This window comes from Manis javanica, chromosome 12 (assembly GCF_040802235.1).
Source record: "Manis javanica isolate MJ-LG chromosome 12, MJ_LKY, whole genome shotgun sequence".
In the NCBI taxonomy this organism is placed as follows: domain Eukaryota; kingdom Metazoa; phylum Chordata; class Mammalia; order Pholidota; family Manidae; genus Manis; species Manis javanica.
Window position 1 is genome coordinate 64012245 of NC_133167.1, and position 24383 is coordinate 64036627.

Genomic DNA, 24383 nt, shown 5'->3' on the forward strand with positions numbered 1-24383 from the left:
GGGGTGGGGGGCTAGGAGAGTACAAGACAAATAAAGGATATTATATACCTCCATAAGAAACTTATCTTCTGGGGTAATACCAAACTTATATATATGAAATATTTACAGAACCAGATGGAATACTAGAATAAATCAAAGTAAACAATTCTTGCTATGAAAATAAGTGTTTCACATGAGAGGTAATCTTGAGTCTTAAAAGATGAAAGGGATATTGACAGCAAGTGCAGTGATGGTCATTCCAAGAGGAAGATAAAGTAGGAATGGAAGTCCATTGGTAAATACATGGCTTACACGGGGAACGGAGTAGAACAGAATGACGCTGTTGTAATAGACATGCAGGTGAAAATCTGGCCAGGAACATCTTATTCAGAACCTAGGAGGCCATACCAGTGGACCTGGGTCTTCTCTCTTAGCCAACTGAACTGGATTTTTTGGGGAGGGAGGTAATACAATTAGGATTTTTGCTTTAGGAAATGAACTGGCACCACATTAGAGTAAGTTGGAGAGAAGAACTGAAGGAATCCATTTAGGAAGCATATATTCTAAGTTAAGGAAATGGGAAAGGAAAGGTGATTCTTGTAGCTATGGAACTTGAAGACAAATCATGAGAGTTGAAAGGAAAAAGAAGGGGTCACCAGTGGAATCTTACACCAATCGGACTTTAATGGATAGACCTGTAGCTAAATTTTTGTTATGTAATCATCTACTTTTTACCCATCTGTAACCTCTCTCAAAGGAACCCAACGGTCTCAAAGGTCCTCATTCTGTTCAACCTCTCTGTTCAAGCTGTCACTGAAGGCTCCGATTGACCTGCCTTCTGTTCTTAAAACATTCTCTTTCCCTGCAGTGAAGTTACATCTCTTAGTCATTCTCTTACTTCTCTGACCGCTCTTGCTCATTTATTTTCACTACCAAGTAGAATAAGATGACAAGGGAAAGGAGATAGCGTATGCAAAGATGAGGCAAGAGTAATATGCAGAAATAGAACAACAGCATTTATGTCCAAAGGCTTAGAGCTTGCTGCTGAACAAACACAGATTTTGCCTAGTGGATTACATGTACTGAACTAGCTGATATAGAGGGAATTTTCATCCCATGGAGAAGGCCATCCCTGTTCTTGAGAATTCACAATCCCACACAAGTTTGCAGATTCTACTGAAAATAAGTGGACTTAACTATAGCATACATGTCTGGCATTAAGTGAAAATTAAAAGTGTAAGAAAACCAACAAAAGCTACTCCATAAAAATTATTGTTGATTAATTACTACAAATGATGTTTATAACAACTTTGATGAGATATAAATTATATACCATACAGTACCCTTTTAAAGTATACAGTTCGAAGAGTTTTAGTATATTCATATAGTTGTACAACAATTCTCATAATCAATTTTTATTAGAACATTTTCATTCTCCCAAAAGAAACCTTGTATTCATTAGCAGTCACTCCTCATTTCCCCTTAACCTCCTCAGTCCCAGGCAATTTATCAATCCACTTTATGTTTCTATGTATTTGCCTAATCTACATATTTCATATATTATGTGTGGTCTTTTGTGACTGGCTTTGTTCACTTAGCATGTTTTCAAAGCTTTTCCATGTTGTAGCATGAATCAATACTTCATTCCTTTATATTGCTAAATAATGCCCCATTATATGTATATATCATATTTTGTTTATCCATTCATCAGTTGATGGGCATTTGGGTTGTTTCTACTTTTAAGCTATTATGAATAATGCTGCTTGCTATGAACATTTGTTTTTATGTGGACATATGTTTTCATTTCTCCTGGATATATATACTGAGAGGTGGAATTGCTGGATCACATGGTAACTTTATGTTTAACCTTTTGAGGAACTACAAGACTGTGTTCCAAAGTGGCTGCTTCATTTTATATTCCCACCATCAGTGTATGCAATTGATTTTAAATGTTTCATTTTGTTCTAGAAATAATTTAAGGCATCTTGCAACAACATATGCTTAAATAAAGGTATGTGCAATAAGGCAAGATAAAAATAATTAAAAGCAGAAGAGGAAAATGAAACAAAGGGGAAATTAAGGAACAAAAGTAGGAATTAGAATACCAAATAAATTACTTTGTTAGAAATGGCCACTGGCTCTGGGCTCTCTAGCAGCCAATGTGAAAGGGAAAATGAAGTCTGTTCTGTATTTATTAAAATCCATGGTATAAAAACAGACTAGCTGCTTGGAGAATTATGGTGATAGGATGATAATGATGACGTTGATTGGTAAGGAGATTAGATATAGCTTTCAGAGGTTTTCGTAAAAATAACTTCCTATAAAGTAATGAGTGCTATTTCCCTCCAGTAAGCATGACCATGAGCTTTGTAGGGCTGTTTGTTATAACACGCTCGAATCCAAACTGATCTTCTTATCAAAGACCATTTAGTAAAAAATTCTCTCTTTTTGGCCCATGCAAGGAGGCACAGAGCTCTCTGACCTTAATCCAGTGCTAAATCTACCAATGACTTGGTGAATTCCTAACATGCTGAATGCAGTGCCCAAATCCTGGCACCCATTAGTGAAAGGAAAGGTGGGGTACCAAGCTACTAGGTGCTGTTCATTGCAAATAATGGAAAGAAGATTGCTGAAAAAGTGTAGCCCATGAATCAAAAGCAGCTCAAAGGAGGTAGCGATTTAATCCCATTGGTAAGATTGGAAGAGAGTGGGAAGAGGATGGTACAAGTGGGCATGGGAACAACAGGAGAGTCAAATTTGCCTCTTAAATTTAGTTCCAACTAAAATTTCAGGCCATTGTAAGTAGTGGAGGTAGAGGTGGGAGGAGAATTAGATTAAGAGGAAAGATAATGGCCTACAGCTTCAATAGTCTTGCTGGCATTGTGTCTGCCCACATTTAGCATGCTTCCCTTAATGTGTGTTCTTCTGGTAAAAACTTTAAGTGACTAAACCCTTTTCTGGTTGATTGCTAATTATATGAATATTATTGATGGTATGAAATCAAGTTGTGGAAAATAACCTAAGCCAGGTTTTCATTAACTGTATGATAGATACTCTAATAACCAGTACTGAAAAGCCTGGAAAAAATATCATTAGATAATAAGTAGTTGTAAATCTTTTACACAAATCAGGATTTTTGCAGTTATTGGTTGCTGTGATTCATGTTCCCGAGAATAAAAATCACCACATGCCTGTCATCTCCCATCTTCTCCCCACTTCTAAGGAAAAAAAGCTTCAAGGGTGATGAACCAAAAACCCAAATGGCTGCTTCTGTTACTCTTTGGATAGAGAGTGGATCTTCCTGAGGAAGCGACCACCCAGGGAACCAGTTAGTACTGCCCCTCTGAGCTTCTAGGCCAAGAAATGAACACTTCACTCCTCCGGGGGCGTCAATCCAATGCCTTGTTCAAGCATGAATTTTTTGTAAGCTAAAATATTTTTCTTTATTAGGAAAGACAATGAGTAAAGACACTAACTGCCAAAGAGAGCCTAGGGAGTCCTTAACACTCCTTCATTCACAGGAAGAAGCAGAACTGCTCCATCTATCACATCAAAGCCTCATCAGAGACCCTAATCCTTTCTGAAAGGAACTCTCCCACAGCCAAGCCTTTAATTTGCCGAATAATAGTCCCTCTGATTAACCCTTGCAGAGCGAAGCACAGATGCTGCAGGCAACAAATGTTCCCAGGGAGACTGCGAAAGAAAGGGGCTTGGGGTTGGGACAGTTCCTGCGCCCACTGTCAGTGAACCAACTCTACTCATACATTTCTAAATGCTTAGCCTTTTGTTTTCCTTTTTTCTGTTTTCTCTCCCTCCAGGAAACATGCTGCTTTCCTGCTCTGGAAATGTGGTGTATCCTAAATTTTAAGCCACTGTAAACTCAGTGACATGCATAGATAAGTGATGTGGAATGGCTTTGCTGCCAAATATACTCATAGCAACAAATCAGCGACATGAAAACCTCCTTCAGGACCATTTACTCACCGCTCTATTCTAGGGCAAGCCACTTGTGCTCTGACAAATGAAAGAAAGGAAAAAAGGAATGGGAACTCAAAATTGGGAGGAAGGGAAAGGTAAACGAAGAGAGGGAGTAATGCTAGCTCAGGCATTTCCCCAGTCTGTTCTAATTCAACAGGAGATATCTAGCATTAAAAAATAAAAAGGTGGTTGATACTCTTTGTGGCATCCTATTACAGGAGGAAGACAACTGTATACTATGTTGCGAAAGATAGGTCAGGTTAGATATTGTGGGTTTCACACAAGTGTGCATTAATAAATCACATATGCATTAAACTTCCTGTTTTTTATATCAGATAATGAGATGAATGATTGAACATATGACACAGTGGTCAATTACCATGTGGATGATATAAATTCTATTGTGCTGAGGACATTTATCTCTGTATTGATCTGGTTTTGCAAGCAAGGATCATAAATTAATAGCCTTCCATAACCGTATGATAGATACTCTAATAAAAAGATGCCACCAACTCCTATTTTCCCAATAAATTTCCATATGGTTTCAGTTAGGGAAGTAAAATGCAGATAACCTGTTTTTTTTAAATCTTTGTTTTATTGTCAAAAATTATACGCAGTATGAAGACCATGGAGAAATCCTGTTTTTTCCATACAAATGGAGCCACCATGTTACATTTTTAGGATTTTTGTGAACTGATTGATGTTGCATTGGTGGCTTGAGATTGGCCATGGTGGGCGTATTTACACTGCAGAAGTCAGTAAACAATAAAATCAATCCCCTAACTCCACCCAGTCAGCAGTTAAACTTTACTGTTTGTGGACTAGGGATCTTGGGAAACACTGCCTGCCTGATAACTCAAAAGCACTTTCATCTGGGTAGAAATCTCTTTTTTACCACCTTTTTCCTGTAATTCTTTTTTTCTCATTTCCTGCCTTCTGTTGGGTTGACAAAGATTTCTATAGATCCTTTTTCTTTCCATTGGTTAGAACTAGGACATTGTTTTTCTGTAGTTTCAGTAATTACCCTACATATTTAAAATGTTTGCTTAACTATAAAATTTCCAGTTCTATCCTCTTTTTGAGCACAAGAAATCTTGCATGTCTTAACAATGCATTGAACATAGGCCCTCCCTGGATTTTATGATTGCATGGAGTTAGATTTATGTGTTTTATCTCAAATAATTTTCCTTTCCTATCATTGATAGTTACATTTTTACCCCTTCAGACTGTTCCATAAAATTAGTTTCATTTCAAATGAATTTATGCTTCATTTGCTGTTCTGGTGGGTTGTCTTTCTTAGCCTTAGAGTTCTTTGTGTGTTTTGAAATGTCAGTTGTCAGGCTCACCTTGAGGAGGAGGATTTTTCCCCTGCCACTCACTTCCTCTGTGCTCACCCTTCTAGTCTAATTAGCATGTCTTCTTGGTCCTCTGGGTCTCTAGCCCAGAGTCAGGTTATAGAATGGCATTTTGTGCTCCTGTCCCATCATTGTATTAGGTATATGGAAGAGCCCATCACTGTGGCAACAGAAGGTCTAGCTGCTTATGTATCCTTCTATCACTGTCAGCCAGAAGCTGGCGAAAGACCAGTCTGGGGTGATGGTCAGCATTATTTCAGGTGACAGAGAACAACACAAAAGAAATTGCTATAGATAGGGTGCAGGATCATATGATCCCTTCCCTATCCCCTCCTTTTCTGTAGCTTCTCTTTATTAGCCTAGGAGAACCACCCAAGACACTGGCTTTGAGCAGGAGACGGGCTCTGGATTCTGCCTTGCTTACAACCCTCTTAGTCCCTTTATCCACAGGGGCCAAACTCCCAGGCACGCTGCTTGCTTCTGATTCTGGCAGACCTGTGGCTTCAACCTAGCTGAGCACTTTGTGTTTCTGGTCCATTCTTATCTGTTATAATATTTAGATCCCTTCCTTCCCTAGTAGTAGTTTTTGGTCTTTTCCTTTTACATGTTCTGTCACTTACTCATTTGGAAAAGTGTAAACTCAAAGAACTCCCTTGACAGAAGATCTCGTATGGATCTAGAGGCATTATTCACTAAATAGCCTTCAAATTCAAATTTATCCAATAATTTCTTCTGCTTGCCACAATCCTAAATTATTTTTCATTAGTAACATCTATTGGTGTGAAGAATGTATTAAGGTACCAATTTGTATGGGCCAAGATTAACTCCTGTGAAATATGCCCCTGCTGTTATTTTATAGGAGGAAGCAAAGTTTAGGTCATAGGCCTCAAAGTTCCCCACACCTTGATTTTTACCCATCACACCTGGGTATTCTCCCAAGGCAGCCTTAGCATGACAGTGTTTACATCTGAAGGAGGCTGACAGCCCTGTAGAGTATCGTGTCACTGACCATGGTCCTGAAGAGTCCTGCGCCATGGAAACACAGCTGTTGTTTATCTTAATCCTGGGTTCAAAAGTGATTCCTCTTCAACTTTTCACTGGAATTCTGAACCAGGTGACTGAGGAGGTGGTGGTGGGAAGTAGGGTAAGGTGGGGAGAGGGTGGGGAAAAGGAGAGGAATGGGCAAAGTTTGTTGGAGAATAATAACCACTGAGATTTACAGGGAGGATTTGTTTTGACTTCATTTTCATTTATTCAGAGCAATCGAAAAGAATCCACAGCTAACTATGTAGCTGTCATCATTCACTTTTAACAAACCTTATCATGTTCCTGACAGTTAAAATTTTATTTTTGCTTTGGGAAAGGTGTGTGTGTGTGTGTGTGTGTGTGTGTGTGTGTGTGTGTGTGTGTGTGTGTTAAGGAAGTGAATTTTACCACTTTGCCTACCTTGCATTCTTATCACTTATGGTGTTTCTGGTTATGAGAGATTGTCCAAAGATCAGTAGTCCTAACATCCAACTTCTAACCAAGTCCATTATATTCTGTTTATAATTTTGAGGGCATCACTTCTGCTTGATAGTTTTTAGTTCTTCAAAAGGAACTGATGTTTATTGAGATCCTGCCATGTGTCAGGAACTATGCCAGATATTGCGGATACAAAGCAGAAAAGATATATTCTCTGCTCTTAGAAGACTGATGCTCAAATAATTTCAGGAATGGTTGACTTGCTCCCTTCTCCCCTCCTTATTGTCAATGCTTGTGAAAGACACCATGCTGACACAAAAGCACGAGGGAAGGGGCCTCTGAGTCTTCCTCGGGGAGTGAGGAGAAACACCACTCACTCAGTTTTGCTAGAGCATGGAGGGGAGAGCGCTACTGCATAGACAGTCAGAGTCCAACTTACTGAATGACCTTATGTGTAAAAGGGTTTTGGTGTATTCTGTAAGCATAGAGAGTCACAGCATGATTATAACTAGGGCATGGCTTAATCAGTTTGGGTTTCAAAGTTCATGCTGACTGTCTTGTGAAGGATAGTTTATAATGACTGTAGTTACAGAATCAGAGATAGTAGCATAGAAACTGCTGCTCTAATTGCAGTATAGACCTGAATCGTACCCAGGAACATTGGACACCTGCATGATGGAATGTTTGGGGCACCCAAAAGAAGCCGGATAAAAAACTATGAGCCTACATTGGGAACAGATTAGGGAAACTATATACCTAAGCCATAGCAAGTGTTCTTACTTCTAGAGCCTCTGGATGAGAAGAATGTATTAAGGTACCAATTTATATGGGCCAAGATTAACTCCTGTAAAATATGCCCCTGCTCTTATTTTATAGGAGAAAGCAAAGTTTAGGTCATAGGCCTCAAAGTTCCCCACACCTTGATTTTTACCCATCACACTTGGGTATTCTCCCAAGGCAGCCTTAGCATGACAGTGTTTACAATCTGAAGGAGGCTGACAGCCCTGTAGAGTGCTGTCATGATATTTGGCCCTGATATCAAGGAGGGCAGAAGACCAGGCCTTATGTGGTTGTTGGGGAGAAGACGGGAGAACACCTGGCTCTGTGACAGTCTGGTCGCCCATGGAGCCACATAGGGGCTGACAGGGAAACATGGAAGAGGTGTCTGAGCAGCCAGGCGTGGGCCCCCTTCACATCTCCAGGCAGAGGAGGGTGGTAGGGTGGCTGCTGACATTTTGCCTCAGAAGCATACACACAGTATTACTCAACCATAAAAAGGAATGAAATACTGATACATGCTACAACGTGTATGAACTTAAAAACATTATGCTAAGTAAAAGGAAACACTTAAAGATCACCTATTGTATGATTCTATTTATATGAAATATCCAGAATAAGTAGATCCACAAAGACAGAAGAGGCAGAAAGCAGATTAGCATTTTCGAGGGGCTGGAGAAGAGGGGGTAGAAGGGAATAACTGCTTAATGGGTATAGGGCTTCCTTTGGGGTGACTAAAATATTTTGGAACTAGATAGTGGTGGTTGCACAACAGTGTAAATGTACACAGCCCGCAGCATCATGAGCCTCAGAACAGATATTGGACTATGATACAGACCTGGGTTTGAATTGTAGCTCTACTAATTTGTATTTGTGAGACCACAGGCCAGTTACTTAACTTCTAAGAGGTTCAGCTTCCTGTCTGAGTAGTAACCTGTCTCATATGGTAGCAGTGAGGATTCACTAAAATAATGTATATTAAGTGCATTTCACCATGTCTGACAAACACATAGCAAGCTTTAAATAAATCCTACTATTAATATTACCTGTACTCCTCACACAGATAACCCAAAGTTATTCAACTACTTTTAATTCTCAGGTATCTTTAGGCCACACCTGATTTAGTCGAATGTAAGTGTTCTTTGGCTAAGGGAGTTTGCCATGAACAAAGATTTCCACATAACAGACAACCTGTTTATAATTAAAAAGAAATGTGAACTATAGGTCCACAAAGGTATAAGCTACAGCTACCTCGGTGCAGGCTCATAGTAAGTACCATTAAGTGATGATGATCCTCTGTCTTGGATGCACCCTCAGAATCCTTCTAACACGGCATTTGAGGAAGGCAATCACGTGGTCAGTGTTGGGATACAAGATGACACCAATTTGCCATCTTTTTCTTCTGCAGTTTGTTCCTCTCAGAAAGGCACATGTGACCAAGAAATCTTGGTGCAGAATGTACATTTGGTTCCTGAAGACCGTGATAAAGGCTAGAGAATCATTGATTACTGAAATACCCCTCTTTTACTATTGGACAGTAGGCTTTGGGGGAATTTAACATAACGCTTAACATTGGAGAAATATTTAAACAAAAAACAAGATGAAAAGAAAGGGAAGAAGAAAAGAAGAAAACACTATGGCTTGATGGCATAGAAATTTGAAGATGACTTGGCATTGTGATGATCTTCTACTGTATTCAAAAGATTTTACATTTGATCTTCACTGGCAAAGGATGGATACTGTTGTCCTCACCCGCATCTCACGAAACAGGCTTGGAGAACTCAAATGTCTTATGGTCGTGTAATCATCAAGTCATGGACTGTATTCATTTGCTAGACTTTCTATAACAAAGTACCGTAAACTGTGTGGCTTACCCAAGATACTTATTGCCTTACAGTTCTAGAGGCTCAGAGTTCTGAGATCCAGACCTAAGACTGGAAGGGCCATGCTCCCTAAAGAAGGGTCTTTTTCAGACCTCCCTCCTAGCTTCTGGTTGTTACTTGGCCTGTGGCAGCGTAACCCCAGTCTTCACATGATGTTTTCTCTGTGTGTCTGTGTCCAAATTCCTCTATAAAGACACCAGTTATATTGGATGTCTTTGTATTATAAAGATACCACTACTCCAGTATGATCTCATCTGAACTAATTACATCTGCATTGGCCCTATTTCCAAATAAGTTCACATTCTGGTTATTGAGGGTTAGGACTTCAATACATAGTTTTAGGTGACACAGTTCAACTCATAACATGGAATGATTAAAGTCAGGCTTTCTGTACATGCATGAGGAGCATTACCTGAGCCCAAAGGTTAAAGCTTGGCAGCTTGGGCTGCCCTTAAAGACAAGAATTCCCATTATTCACTAAATAGCCTTTTAAAAAATACTTCTTTCAAAAAAATATTCAATAGTCCCTCAAATAAAAAATGAATTATGGGATTTCCCCCTTCTCTAGTCATTAACCTGGTATTACAGCTATATCATGCATTTGATAACCTTAGAAGGTTCAAGATTAAAATACCATGAGGTAAACAACCAAAAGGAAATGGAAGACCAAGAGAATCTATGATGACTCATTATATTCAAAATCACTGTTATAAATTTTGAATCCATTAAAAAAAAAAAAACAGCCCTTCCCTCCTTAGTGCCAATGGGCTATGTCTGTTATTTTTATCCCTGACAGAAATCATGAGTGGGCTAGAAGAATGTAGTAGTGGTGACATGACCTTCATTTCCATTTTTAATTAAAATCTTACTGACCCAAAGCCAGATTTTCTTCTGCATCAGAGCCTGTGGAAACTACAGTGGAAACTAAAGTGGCCAAGGAATGGAGGACAAGGCAAAAGACCTAGAAGGAGCGTCCCCCTGGTCACTCTGTGCCCCTACCTTGTCCTCACTTTCCCCGTCTCTCCCAGTGTACACATCAGACTCCGTGGGGATCTAACTGCCCCTCCTTGAGGCCCACTTCTATTGTCACTCAACACCCGATAGGCCCCCTGGCTCTCCTTCCTGACTCTTGTAGCTCTTCTGATGGCATCATTACTGTGAGTTATAACATTCATCATTAGCACTCACATTTTTTGAGCTCTCACTTAATTCTTGCAGCACTCTAGATTGCTCTCTGTCTATACACTCTTCATTCTACTTATAGATAGAGCCCTGGTACTGACTGGGGCCCATGATAGCCCTATTAGAAGGCTACATTTCTTGGCATCCTTTGTAATCAGGTGTGGCCATGTGATTAAGTTGTAGCTAATGGTACATTGTATGAAACTGCTAGAAAGTATTCTTAAAGTAAGGAAACTTTCATTTCTCTCCCCTTCCATCTGCCTATAAAAAGCATGTAGATGTTGGAGCTACAGCAGCCATCTTGGCTCATGGGGTGCCCTAGAGAATGGAAATCACACTTAATGGGACAGCAAAGGTCGGGAGTCTGGGTGGCTGCCATGTGCCCTGCTAGGCCAGCAGTATAATCAGTACATGCATGCCTAGCTCCCAGCTTATTTTATGTGAGAGAAAATAAAAGTCTACCATGTATAAGCCACTGTTATTTGGCATTTTCTATCACAGCAGACTTGCTCTTAATCCTAAGTGGTTATCATGCAAGTATTAGCACTCCCATTTTACAGATGAGGAAACTGAGGCTCATAAAGGTTTAAATAATCTTTACTTGTTTAAGGTAAAAAAATCTAAGTGGCGGCGTAACCTGACATCAGATCCTGTGCTTTTTCTCTCTCTAACATATGTTCTCTACAAAGACCTTTATGCATGCTGAAAACACTGGAGTCATGTTTAACTCTTCCCTGTCTGTAGCACCTGTCTCCTCCTACATTAGTTGCCAAGCCCTGCGGGTTCTGCCTCTCAGGGTCCTGGCATCCATTTCTGTCTACTACTCCTTTTTATGAAGAAATCTGCAGCTGCCTGACAGCAGGGACAGAGGCACTCAGTCTGGACTAGATGTGCCTGGGATAGGTGACAGAGGTCAGGCTTTCTGCAAAGTGGGAGTGAAAGTAAGCGTGCACTCCAGGTGTTGCTTCTGTTTTTACTTGCACTGGAGCTGATTCTCTCAGGCTGAGTTTGAGGGGGCAGTGCTGCTGCTGCTGAGAAGGGAATGAAGGAGTGTGTGTGTGTGTGTGTGTGTGTGTGTGTGTGTGTGTGTGTGTGTGTGTGTGTGTGTGTGTGGCATGAGCTGTGGAAGTCAGTGAGCTGAAGTTTAAATAAAAAGAAGGTGGAGAGCAGACCGGAATATTTCAGAGGTGTCAAAGATGAGATATTCACTGATAGGTTTTCTTTCTTTTTTCCCCAAACAAAAGGTCTCACATATTCGTTACTGAATTTACTAATACAGAAACATAGAAACAAAGAGAAAAATAATTTTCCCAATATAACATGTCCAACCATCCAGATAGTGGTGATGTTTTCAGCTTGATATAGTAAGATGCTAGTGACCTTGATATGGCACAAATTTGGGTGCCATCTCATTCTGATTCCTTATAGGCCTAGCTTGGTTCCTTTTTAATGTTTCCTCTTACAGTAGTACCTGATTTTATTGACAGTTTTCATCTGAATACACTGGGGAATGGAAATATTCTGCTTTTGTTTCTTGGCCAGGAATTGTTTGATCCTAAAAGTTTTGTGAGAAAACATAGCAAGGAATGAAGTCAATTGCTCACACCATGATGGCAGAGAAAAGGAGAGGGGGACAACAACGTTTTCAAAAAGCAGATTCGGCGTGGTGGTACAGAGCCGAGGCAGAGAGTACTGGAGTAATGACCTGTGCCGGCTGAGCATGAACACTGTGGCAGGTCTGATGGGGTTCAGATCCCATCTCCACCACTGACTCACTGTGGTTTGGGACGCCTGGCCTCTTGCTACCTTAGTGTCTGTAAAATGGAGATAGCATTAGAACTAACTCATAGGATTATGAGGATTAAGTGAATTATGCAATGTGTAAAGAGCAGAGCCTGGCATGAGTAATATATTATTATATTATATATTATATATATTATGTTAATTATTATTATTATTATTATTTGCCAGGTTCTACATACACATTTTGTAATTTAATCCTACAGTAACCATATAAGGCAGGTATTCTAAGCCCCAACTTGACAAATGAAGACCTAAGGTCAGGGAGGTTAAATATGTTCCCCAGGGCTGCACAGCTAATAGGTGACACGGCTGGATGCACATACTGGTCTTCCAGGGCAGCCTCTCCTTGATGTAAGCCATGTCCCCAGCTGCCCACCCCCCAAAGCCATGGACATGGACACACAGACTCTGCAAAGTTCACCATCACTTCTGTTTACTTCAACTGCAGACTCTTTTTGATTTACAATATGAAATTCAAGTATAATTTTAAAATGAAGAAGAAAGAAAGAAAAGCCAGTATGGGATAAACTGCACAGAGTATCATTTAGACTAATCTTACCTAATTCACCTAACATAATGTGCCATAAGCATTACTGTGAAATCTGTAATGATATATGCTACAGACCTGATTTCTCATAAGATCTAAACTGACAACTGTCAGGAAATAAATAGACTATGCTAACTAGAGTCAGGAGCACCCATTTTACTATGCCTTTTGCTTATTCTGGATGAAGCTAAAACTCTCATTTGTAAAGTTTCTAGGACAAAAATATATTCCTGGCATATGTGGACACCGCACAGAGTTCAAACTTCAAGTCACACTAAACCACTTGGTTTACATGTTGAGAAAATCAGATTTTATCAGCTGAGTTTATAAATGGGATAGAAATGAGCTCAGATCAGGCCCTCTGTGTCTGTAGATCATCTATTAGATAATCTAAATTAGACGCTCTTTAGGGAGATAAAACCTTGAAACACATAGCTTTACTTGTTCTTACAATGGAAGGAAAAAAATAATCTCAAGTTTTTAATTGGGTTGCTTTTGTATCAATCAATATATATTCAGAGGGGAGAGGAGAATTTGGGGGATTTTAATCAGATTTTTTTTTAATTTTGAGCTTCTCCACGAGTTTTTATTAATTCACTAATTCCCTGTAGCTCAAAGATGCTAATTAATTCAAGAAGCCATAATAGCTAATCATTGGCTAAATAAATCTAAATGGAGATGCTACTATTCATTTTAATTAAAATTACCAATTTGTGAAGTAATGTAAATAAAGGTTATTGTATCCTTCAACTACAGGAAGTATTAACACTTTGCATGGCCACCTGAGAATCCAACAGAACTTAAAAAGCCAAGAATATTGTGGAACTTAGTAACTGAGTTAGGATATTTATCATTCCAAGTGTGTTGTTCATGGACATTATAAAGCCATGTGGAATTAAGTTGCTTTGAAACACAAACTGGAGAATGACAAAGAGCTGAGAATTGTTGCCTTGAAGATTCCTTCCAATCAATGTCAAGGAAACAACCACCCCAAAATTGTTACCTTTATAAAAATTCATGCATAGAGAAAAACAAAAGTTCCAGGTCTAAGTTTCAATTTTTAAGGAATAAATTTATGCAAATGCCCATTAATCTTAATAATTTATTATTTCAGAGTGATCACACCTTCCTAATATGCAATGCATCTGCTTGTAGCCATCTGAATGTAATTTGGAGGGACAGAAAAGGCCGCCTCAACATTTCATGACTAAATGGTCAGGCTCAGCCATGAAGATGACTCTGGGAAACAGACACAGCTGCATGCTTAGCAGTTCAAGCCAGCCAACCCGGAAAAGCAGTGTGTGCAGATAAGCATAGGGTCAAGTCGTCACTCATTCCACAGCTGAGCAGCCTTGGTGCTCTTGGTTTTGCCCTTCACTAAGAAAAATCCATCTTTATTATCTCACTAATCAGCTCAAGAGCCATAGATGATGAAGTCCTAAGTCTAATTTCTAATAAAACCCAAAAGTTTTAGAGGGAAAATGAAAAAGCATAACTCTCAGATGCCTTTTGCCCAATGGCTGGGAAAGTATTTTTGTGGTTTAGTCTAAAGAAATTAGTTTGAATTTTAAAAAGGAAGTGACATCCATTAGGACTAAGGTGAAGCTGGCAAAGGAAAATTATTGGTGTCTTATCAAAAGGCTACCTCCTGACAAAACAGAAGTCTGGCTGAAACTTGAACCAGATAAACTTGTTATGCAAATAGCTTTAGCCCAAGGGGAAAAGACTGATAATGAAATCACTGCAAAGCCAACATACTAAAGAATAACAAAAAACGTAAGGTCCTATCATATGGGTAGAAAGCAGTGCAGAATTTATGTGAGCATCATGTTTAATTTATCATTAATAAGCTGTCAGGGGTCATATTTTGACAAACGCATACTTCACACATATAAATGAGTCAACTATCACTAATGACCAAAGGTTTAAAACCAAAAAGCATAATGTATCTTTTCTTTTTTTAAACCCCAAAACAAATTTACTAATAAGATTTTAGACCTTCTTAAAAAACTCTCCTAGTGTCCCTCAATTAAGAAGGCAGGAAACAATTCTGAAGAACACTGAGCTGGCCCCCAGCATTCCTCCCACCCCACCTCTTCCAAGCTTTCGCTTTCTCTTTCCCTCTTGCCATACAGTTCCTTTGGGGAAAGGCAACCATCACGGATCAAGAAAGACTGAAATTACTGAATCACCTTCCCTATGGCTCAGCAGTCACACGGGAACAGGGTATTAAAGGTTTTTAAAGTTGTTAAATAATCTCTTGCCCTATATAGTCTTTAGAGAGAACCAGTTTATTTACTTTAATACAATGTACCGTGGCACAGTCTGTAATAGGAACTGAAACAATTATTTGGATAATTTAGGTTAAAAACACTTTTCCTGAGAACTACCAGATAATCATCTTCTTCACCTCAGTCCCGACCACAAGAAGAGGACAATCTGAAAGTCGCTATGCTCCACACTTCTTCCCTATACCTCCCAATGAGCAAGGTTAAGTATAAAAGCAAACCAAAGCTTTCTCTTTAAATACACATTTCTAATCCAGTGAGTATCACTATTTAGTTAGAGATTTGAATAAACAGAATGAAATAGTATGGGAAAGTTGTATTTGGTAGGCTGAGTAAAACATCCTCAGAATAACCAGGCTCATCAATGAAACCAAAGGATACTATTTGGGAATAGCGGGGAGGTTTCTACCTGAAGATATAAAATACAGCAATTAGTTCCTAATCTTGAGAGTTGTGTTTGTAAAAATCTTGAAAGAGGAGAGAATTCATGCTTGAAGAAACTAAGATATTATGGGGAAGATAAGATTAGGGAGCTGAGGTCAGGAGAGAATCTATGGTTACCTATAATACATAATATTTTCACTAATAAAACCAGTAAGAACAACTCATCTAGCAAATAAATAAAGATGAGATTGACAGCATTTTTCAATATCTTAAATTAGTAATAAAGCACATACTCACTCAACTCCTATTTACCTTCCTTGGTTCATTAGAACATTTCAGACTTTCCCTACCCTGAAGTTTCAAGAAGATATTTTTGCTTTACCCCTGGTAGCATGTATACTAAAGGCATTGTTTTCTGTGTTTAGTCCTCCATTCTAGTATCAAGACTTTCTAAGTCTAAAGTATATCAGAATGATTGCATGTGGAATTCCTGGAGTTGGAGAAAACACAAGCAGATTTAGATGGGCATGTAATAGAATTTGCCATAAAGAAAAATTCAGTGGTAGACAGGGACTTCTTTAATGTGTTTAACACTGAAAGTACCAACCCCATCAATTACATACCTTTACTTCCAAATCCATCCAAGCAATACCATACTTGGTTTAAGAACAGAAACATAGAAAAAATACAGACAAGCCAAACTTTAGTGAGTCAAGTCACATTTTAGAGGTACCACAAGAACTTGGCATAAGAAGGTACATTTGTGAATTTGTAATGGGTTTTCTAAGCCAACAGTTTAGAGAAGGTCAGTGAAGGGCATCTGTGTGCAGCAACTGGATAAAAAGGAAAACTCTTTGGATCCAGTCTTTGCCAGCAAAATCACTGGAACCTCAGCCCCTGGATTTCATTCCTTGAGTTGATGCAAAATGTGTTCCCAGATACCAGGGTGCCTTTAGCACTCCAGTCTCCCCACCAACTCCTTTGGCTCCCACATCTCAGGAAGTGGCTCTTCCTCTGCATCTATGTGAACATCATCCCTCCTGCTGTATCTGTTGTTCCTCTCAGCACTGCCCAACATCACCACTTCACTGTGTCTGCTTCTGCATTCTACAGCCATCACAGAGACATGAGAATGGGACTGGAGGGGTAAGAAAATATCTTCCATCCTTGGCTATGAACTTCAGGGTCACATTCTCCCTTGGCCTTGCTTGGAGACTTCCTGGAATTCTTTACCACTCCTCTCTCCTGATGAAGATGGCACAATCCAGAAGGAACTGGACAAGCAAACAATTTTGGGGACCTTGAACTACATTGCATTTGAAGTCAAAGTGCTATACCGGCTCACAGCTCTTTATATAAAATGCTTAGGGCCAAATATGTTTTGGAATTAAGAATTTTATCAAATTTTAGAAAAGTAAATCAGTGCATTTACTGTATGTTATATAAAATCCCCAGCAGGATCTGGGGCAGCACACTATAATCAAACACACTAATACATCTGCAGCAATCCACATGAATATTCACACTGAGTGAGATAAATAATGACTATAAATAGCCTCACTTCAGCATAGGCCATGCATTGCCGTCAAATCAGTTCACATAAGGTCAGAGCCTGCAGCTAGATGACTCAAGCACAAAAAAAACTTTCATCTTTCATAACTCTTTGGATTTTGCATAAGGAGTTGTTGATCTGTATTGTGATTGATTGAAGAATGCTGTCAAGGGACTCCATTTGCTTTACCTCCCTGCCTCTTTGTGGAAACTAAGTCTGCACAAAAGTATGTTAGAGAAATTTGTATTGACCCTTCCCTACTTCCTCTTTATTAGCTGTTTGTGTCACTTCTTTTCTTCTCCATGACTTCGGAGTACCTTCTTTGGACACCGAGGGCACCTCTTCCTAGCTCCTGTGCTTGGATATGGCTCACAATGCCCCATCTAGATTCTTGCTCCTTCAGTTCACCAGCCCCATAGCCTGGTATCACAAGGTCCCTCCAGCACACTGAGCATGTTCCCCAGACCTGGGAGCACGGGGGTGCTCTGCCAGGGGCCCGGCCAAAGCTTGCACTCCGAGCACTGAGTCACACCCTATGGGCTGCTGTGGGTTTTGCTCCTGCCGTAGTCGTATTCCATCTTGCTTAGTTCCTGATAACTAAGGAAGTAAGTCATCACCCATTTGTGGAGCTTTCGTCTTGCTCTCCATACCTTCAGCCCTGGCTGGGGCTCCCTGTCTCGGTGCCTCAGGCCTGAGATCATACTTTGCCCCCTCACCATCTTGGGGACTGAAGCCCTGCTCCCATGCCACAGATCCTAGAGCAAAGCCCAACTTCCAACCTCCGGAATCTCTGCTGAAGGCTGCCCCCTTCTGTCTCCTGCCTCGTCCTAGTGTGAGCATCATATTTTTAGGTGTTGAGACTCCTCCCTTATCAAACAAGACACACTGTTAATATTTGCCCAGGACAGAGTAGATTCTCAGATAAATGTGATGACTGATTATAGCTAAGAGTCAAATGGAACTCTTTATTGTTCAAATCCTGCAGAGAGGCATCTTCTATCATTCACTGGAACAAATTCTGTGTCATAACATGCTAGAAGGCATAACAACTTCTAGCATCAAGTAAATTCCACAGCTTGGATCTCTCCAATCACTGTTCAAGGCCTTGCTGGATAAGCAATTTTCAGTGGAAGAAATACTCACTGTGAAATAAAGTGGTTGAACTCCTCACACCATTTTTCTGGATGAAGTAAAGTAGGTGGAGGATTTCTGAAAAACAAAAGCAATTTTTTTCTTACAAAAAAAAGTGTCTGGTTAAAGGCAAAGTATCCACCTGCCATTACTGATATCATTGTAAATAGCTCTGATAAAATCTATTCTTCCCTGGTGGGAATCATTCATTAGTGATAAATTGTAAAGTAGCAGCCCCTATTCCTTTAGTCCTTCATTTTCATTAACTGAAGGCCTACCTTGTAGGCCAACAGCTTCCTATAGTTCCTGTGAGGGCTGCAGAGATCAGGAACATTCCTTAAGAGTGGACATGAATGAGGGGTGAGATAAGCACACAACACTGTAACTAAGCATTATTAGTGCCATAAAACACCATAAACCTACTGCTCGAGGCTTTAGAGAAATAGACTTTCAATTTTACAGGATTTTAAGGTAATTATGCTACCATTTGAATTAATTATGTGATGCATATAAAGTATACTCATAAATTCATCAGTCACATTTTAAGCTATTTCTTATATGTCAACTTCTGCAATAGGCACTGAAGAAACAAAACAACTAAGACAATGCTCCAGACCCTAAGAGATTTCTGGGTAGAGAGGGAGGCAGACTAAGTATTAAGAAGAATTAAGTACTGAAGGTCTGAGAGAATTAAAAACTGTAAAAAGACTCAGGCATCAGATCACTTTTGGTGTGAAAGCAAGAAAAGGAGGAAGTAAGAGCCCTGCATTTGGCTGAATATTTATTCAAAGAGACTCAATTTTAAAACAAAGTAACATTACCTTTAATTAAAAAGATGGCTTTTTCCTAGCCATAAATGGAAACAGGAGCTTGTGGGCAAGTTCGGCAAATGAAAAATGTAACATTTCTATACACCTGAATTATGACTGTAAGGCTTAAGCTCAATGCATGTGATATTTCTTCTCACCTGAGTTCTAATTGCTTCCTAAACCCATAGATTGCTCAGCTTTAATTGGTAGAAGAATGGGCAGCAGCAGGAATGACCAGAAATAAAAAATGTATCAGATAGCATGATTGCAATTTGCCTCTCAATACTCATTTCTGCTCATACAATTTCTATTCTGGCACAATACTGCCACATAAAGACTACACTTTCTGAGTTCCTTACAGCCCATCTGGCCACATAACTGAGTTCTGGCTAATGATATATAACTAAAATCGTTTTGTTGTGTTTCCAGAAGTCTTCATGAAAGAGGGGATACATGCTACCTTTCTTCTTTACCCTTTCTGCTTCCTAGAGCATGGATGTGAAGGCGGAAGCTTGAGCACTCATTTTGGACATGAGGTGAACTTGAAAAGGAGACTATGAGCTGAGTGTGCAAAGAAGATCCATAGGAACTGGATGTATGATAACACTGCAAAGGCACCATGCCAGCTCTAGACTACGTCTCCCTAGTCTTCCTTAAGAAATAAACTTCCATCTTCTTTCAGCTACTGTTAAATGTAATTGATCCTAATTCAGCCAATTCAGAGGATTTATCCAATCACATGATTAGAACATAATTTGATGAGTGATACAATAAAAGCATAAAGGTACATGGGAGCATAATTAACTTACCCAATCTGGGATGTCCCAAAAGACTTTATAAAGAAGATAAACTGGCTGCTTAAGATTACGTTGGAAGACAGAGATTGGAAGGAAGCCATTTCAGTCTTAGGAGACAACATGGACCAGGTCATAGACATGTAAAAATATCTGTTAGGTTCAATGAATGTGAGTAATTTTGGGGGGACTAGATTACATGATACTTTCAAGTCTGGAGAGAAAGCACAGGGAAAAGGATGAGTGGGAAGGAAGAATGGTAAGAAAGGAAGCGTATGATTTCCCTGTTGTTTATAAGAATTTAATTATCTTACAGAACTTCTAATTCAAAGACCCAAAGGAAAATTTTCTGTGTACCCAACTAGAAAACATAGGATTAAAGAGTGCCCATCAGTGATTTTGGAGGCTGCCTCTATCCCATGCAATATTTATCTTCATCTTTACCCTGTATTTTTTTTTTGTTTGTTTGTTTGTTTTTTGTTTTGTAAAAAATTCTATTGTCTTAACGGGAAGTAAAAGCAGTATGATTTTACTTATTGCTTATTTAAACTGTTTTTTTTTTTGAGAGGGCATCTCTCATATTTATTGATCAAATGGTTGTTAACAACAATAAAATTCAGTATAGAGGGGTCAATGCTCAATGTACAATCATTAATCCATCTCAAGCCTAATTCTCGTCAGTCTCCAATCTTCTGAAGCATAACGAACAAGTTCTTACATGGTGAACGAATTCTTACATAGTGAATAAATTCTTACATGGTGAACAGTACAAGGGCATTCATCACAGAAACTTTCAGTTTTGATCACGCATTATGACCTATAAACAATCAGGTCAAATATGAATATTCGTTTGATTTTTGTACTTGATTTATATGTTGATCCCACATTTCTCCCTCTATTATTATTATTATTTTTATTTTTAATAAAATGCTGAAGTGGTAGGTAGATGCAAGATAAAGGTAGAAAACAGTTTAGTGCTGTAAGAGGGCAAATTTCCCTGTTTTTTAAATAATAAAAGTACCACCACATAACTTTTGCCTCAGCCACTAGACCTGTTCTTACTGGGTCCAGTTCTTTGAAATTTTTGTGCAGCCGCAAGTCCTCTCAGTTTCCCTCTGTAGGTCTCAGAGCAGCAGCCAGGTCATCCACCAGCATCTCTAGAGCCCTTTTTAGAGCTTGAGTTTTCCTTGCTTCTCTCAAGTTCCTGCTCATTCTGTTCTCACCAAGGTCAGTTTCACAGAGAAGAGCTGCTTAAGCAATCCACTGCCTAATAGACTTAATCACCCCCAAAGCAGTTAGACATGACCAAGAAGTCACTTGTGGACAAAATGAAGAGACTTGATTAAAACAGCCCTAGTAGGCTAACAATGGACAGCTGAGCATGGAGGGACAGCCCTCTACTGCAATCAGAGAATGACCTGGAGAAACGGATGGTGAGTGTGCATTCTCAAGTACAGGACACTATAATTTCCTGTTTTCAGTCACTTCTCAGTGGAAACTACAAGCAGGGGTTACTTTTTATGTGCTGGTCTGAAACTCTGCAGCAGAACACAGAGGAGAACAGCAGAAGATAACCCCTCATGCGGGCCGCCAGCAATCCCTGGTGGCCTCACAGGAAATCCACACAAGGAAACATTTTCTTTGAAGCTTGGCATCACAGGAATTTTGTTTTAGAGTATTTGACCTGCAGATGCTCTACCTTTCCTGAAGTCTACCCATCATACTTTGGTTTAGTAAATTGAGGTCTTGTGAAAGATTATTACCTGTATGTAATGAAAACCAAAAGGAATTGGAAGGCTTTACGTACTTTGTGTACATTGGCAATATAAATTCTATGTTTGCTTTGGCAATACAATTCTAGTTCTTTCACCATCAAGAAAGAGCACCAAATAGTGACAATGGTTTGTTTTTGGTTCCTTTCAATACTATGGATGCAAGCTGCAGCCCTGCCCATAGGGTCTCTCCGAGATGAGCTGAGATGTTTCATGGTCGGCATGACGCGGGAGTCAGTGCATGTCTGTGATTCACAGACAACCTGCCTCATGAGCTTCTAGGTATGAAAGCTGAGGGCCTGCAGAATGCATGAATGGAGAGTGCCTGGAAGGCTTGTGAATCTGAATAACTGCTCTCATTTGGATAATGCTCATAAACATACTAAGGCAATGTTAAAAACAGATTAGGCAGTGAGGGAAAATTACTACACAGGTGTTACCTGCTTTTCAAAAGTTTGTGGTATGCTAGTTTGCTACTATGAAAGTCTACATTAGTATCTGTTTTCCTTAACCAAGAGAAACCTTAAGAGGATTTTTCCTTTTATGAAAAAAGGTGAAAAGTGAAAAAAACATTCATCATTCGTTTTGCAGTGAGCCATTCCAGAGGCAGTGGGAACCCCCAAGCAGCAGCAGGGGCCGCGCTGAGCTCCTTCCCCGGATCCACACACAGCATCCCCGCATCAAGTTGCCAGAGCTTGGAACTGTATCTGTGGGCACCTTTATCTCCACTTATTCTGTACATTCATTAAGATGTGTCCTAAGGCATCAGAAAAGCTATGAGAGGTTATTTTTTGGGGTCTGAGAACACTCAAAAACTTTCCATATAAATTAATGGCAATTGCTTCTTTGCTTTACATTTCCACCGTTTTGGCTTACAAGAAGTTTCATAGGAACGTTCTACTTCTGGATAGCAGAGGAACCTGTATTCAGTTTGAGTTTTGCCTGCTTGGATTTCATTCCTGTGATTTGGACCTCACGTTCAATTTCTATAAAGATGATCTCCCTACACACGACAGCATTAGGACCACATGAGGCTATGAGCAAGGGGTGATGGCAAAGGAGTCCTGAGCCCACTTTTGACATAATAATCCCGGGTCCAGTGGATATCATGGAGATAGAGTCAATCTTCTTCCCCCAAAGCTTCTGGAATGCCAGTTTGCTATGGGAAAGACTACATACAAAATGATTTACTCAACGGTCAATTGGGTTCATTTTAGTTCTTGAAATAGAGAAGCAGTGTTGGAGTAAGGTGGGTACCTGGCTTCAGGAGAGCCAATCCTAATTCACTCTGTACAATGGCATGACTCAAAATGATAAACTGGGTCAATCTGGTTCTCATTAGAAGGTTTACTTTTTTCATCTTGACCTGAAAAAGCTGTGAGAATAAGGCAATTCAGTAATGGAAGGTGAAGCAAAGGGATCCATGGTGATGAGGCAGGTGGAGGGGCCATGGGATACAATGCACAAACTGAAGCTTTAGGAAGCAGAGGCTATGAGCAGGCGGAAAATCAGGGAATGAGGAGAAAATGCCAGGGAGAGGAGAGAGGAAGAGATGCACCACAAAGAACTAAGATGCCACTGCGGGAGACCATGTGGGTTATTCTTCAGTTCCTTTTATGAGTGCCTCTCCCTCTGACACATACAGAATATTATTGGCCTCCGTACCTTGCTCTCAGCCCTGTTCTCCTCCCGTTCTGCACATTCACTGAGGGTTCATTACATGTTGGTGGCTTCCTAATGTAACTCTCCTTAGTTCTCCTTTGCCTTTTGGCTGGTGCATCCAACTACTTATTAGACCATCCATTTTGATTTCTCAGAGGAACCTTAAAGTCATCATTTTTCCTCTCATCTTCTTCCTCTAAACCTATATCCAACCTAGTTGTTGAAGTCAGAATCTGTGTTTTACTCTCTCCCTTAACCCCACATGCTATTGAAAAAGGCAGAATAATGACTGCCCCAAAGTTGTCTACATTCTAATGCCCAGAACCTATGAACATACTGTCTTTCATGGAAAAAGGGACTTCGTTGATGTGATTATGGTTAAGGACCTAGAGATAGAGGATTACCTCGGATTACCTGTATGGGTTTTATTTAATCTTTAGTTCATGAAAGCAGAAAAGAGAGGTAGAAAGAAAGAAGAGGCAGGAGAGGGTTGAAGGGTAAAGAGAGACTCTACCTGGCTGGCTCTGAAGGTGGGGGAGGAGAGCTGCAAACCAGGGAGGGCAGGTGGCCTCTGGAAGGTGGGAATGGGCCGCAAATGATACCCAGCAAAGAACGGGGGACTTCAGTTCTGCAAATCCAAGCAACTGAATTTTGCCATTAAACTGAACGAGCAAGGAAATCAATTCTCTCTTAGAGTCTCCAGAAAGGTGTGCAGCCCTGCTGACACCCTGATTTTAACGCAGTGGAATCTATGTCAGCTTTCTAACCTACAGAACTAAAAGATAAATTTGTGCTGTTTTAAGCTGCTTAAAAATCAGACTTGTAGTAATTTGTTATGACAGCAATAAAAATTAATGCATCAATGAACACTAAGTCCTATCAATTCTACTTCCTAAATTTCTTTTTCATGACCCCATTCCCTCTTTCATGTCCTAGTCACTTATCTTACATACTCAGACTACTCCAGTAGCCTTCTTATTTTTCTCCCTCCCTCTATCCTCATCTCCCTCTAATCTGTCTTGC

General features: G+C 39.8%; 1 protein-coding gene across 3 annotated transcripts in view; it reads right to left on the bottom strand.

Moving 5' to 3' along the window:
* MYO3B (myosin IIIB) overlaps positions 1-24383 on the bottom strand; it is a 462595-nt gene that overhangs the window by 294158 nt on the left and 144054 nt on the right. For all 3 annotated transcript variants that reach the window (XM_073218709.1, XM_073218710.1, XM_073218713.1), the window contains one exon: positions 18336-18401. In XM_073218709.1, the coding sequence (XP_073074810.1) occupies positions 18336-18401 (66 nt within the window). The remainder of the gene's footprint in view (positions 1-18335; positions 18402-24383) is intronic.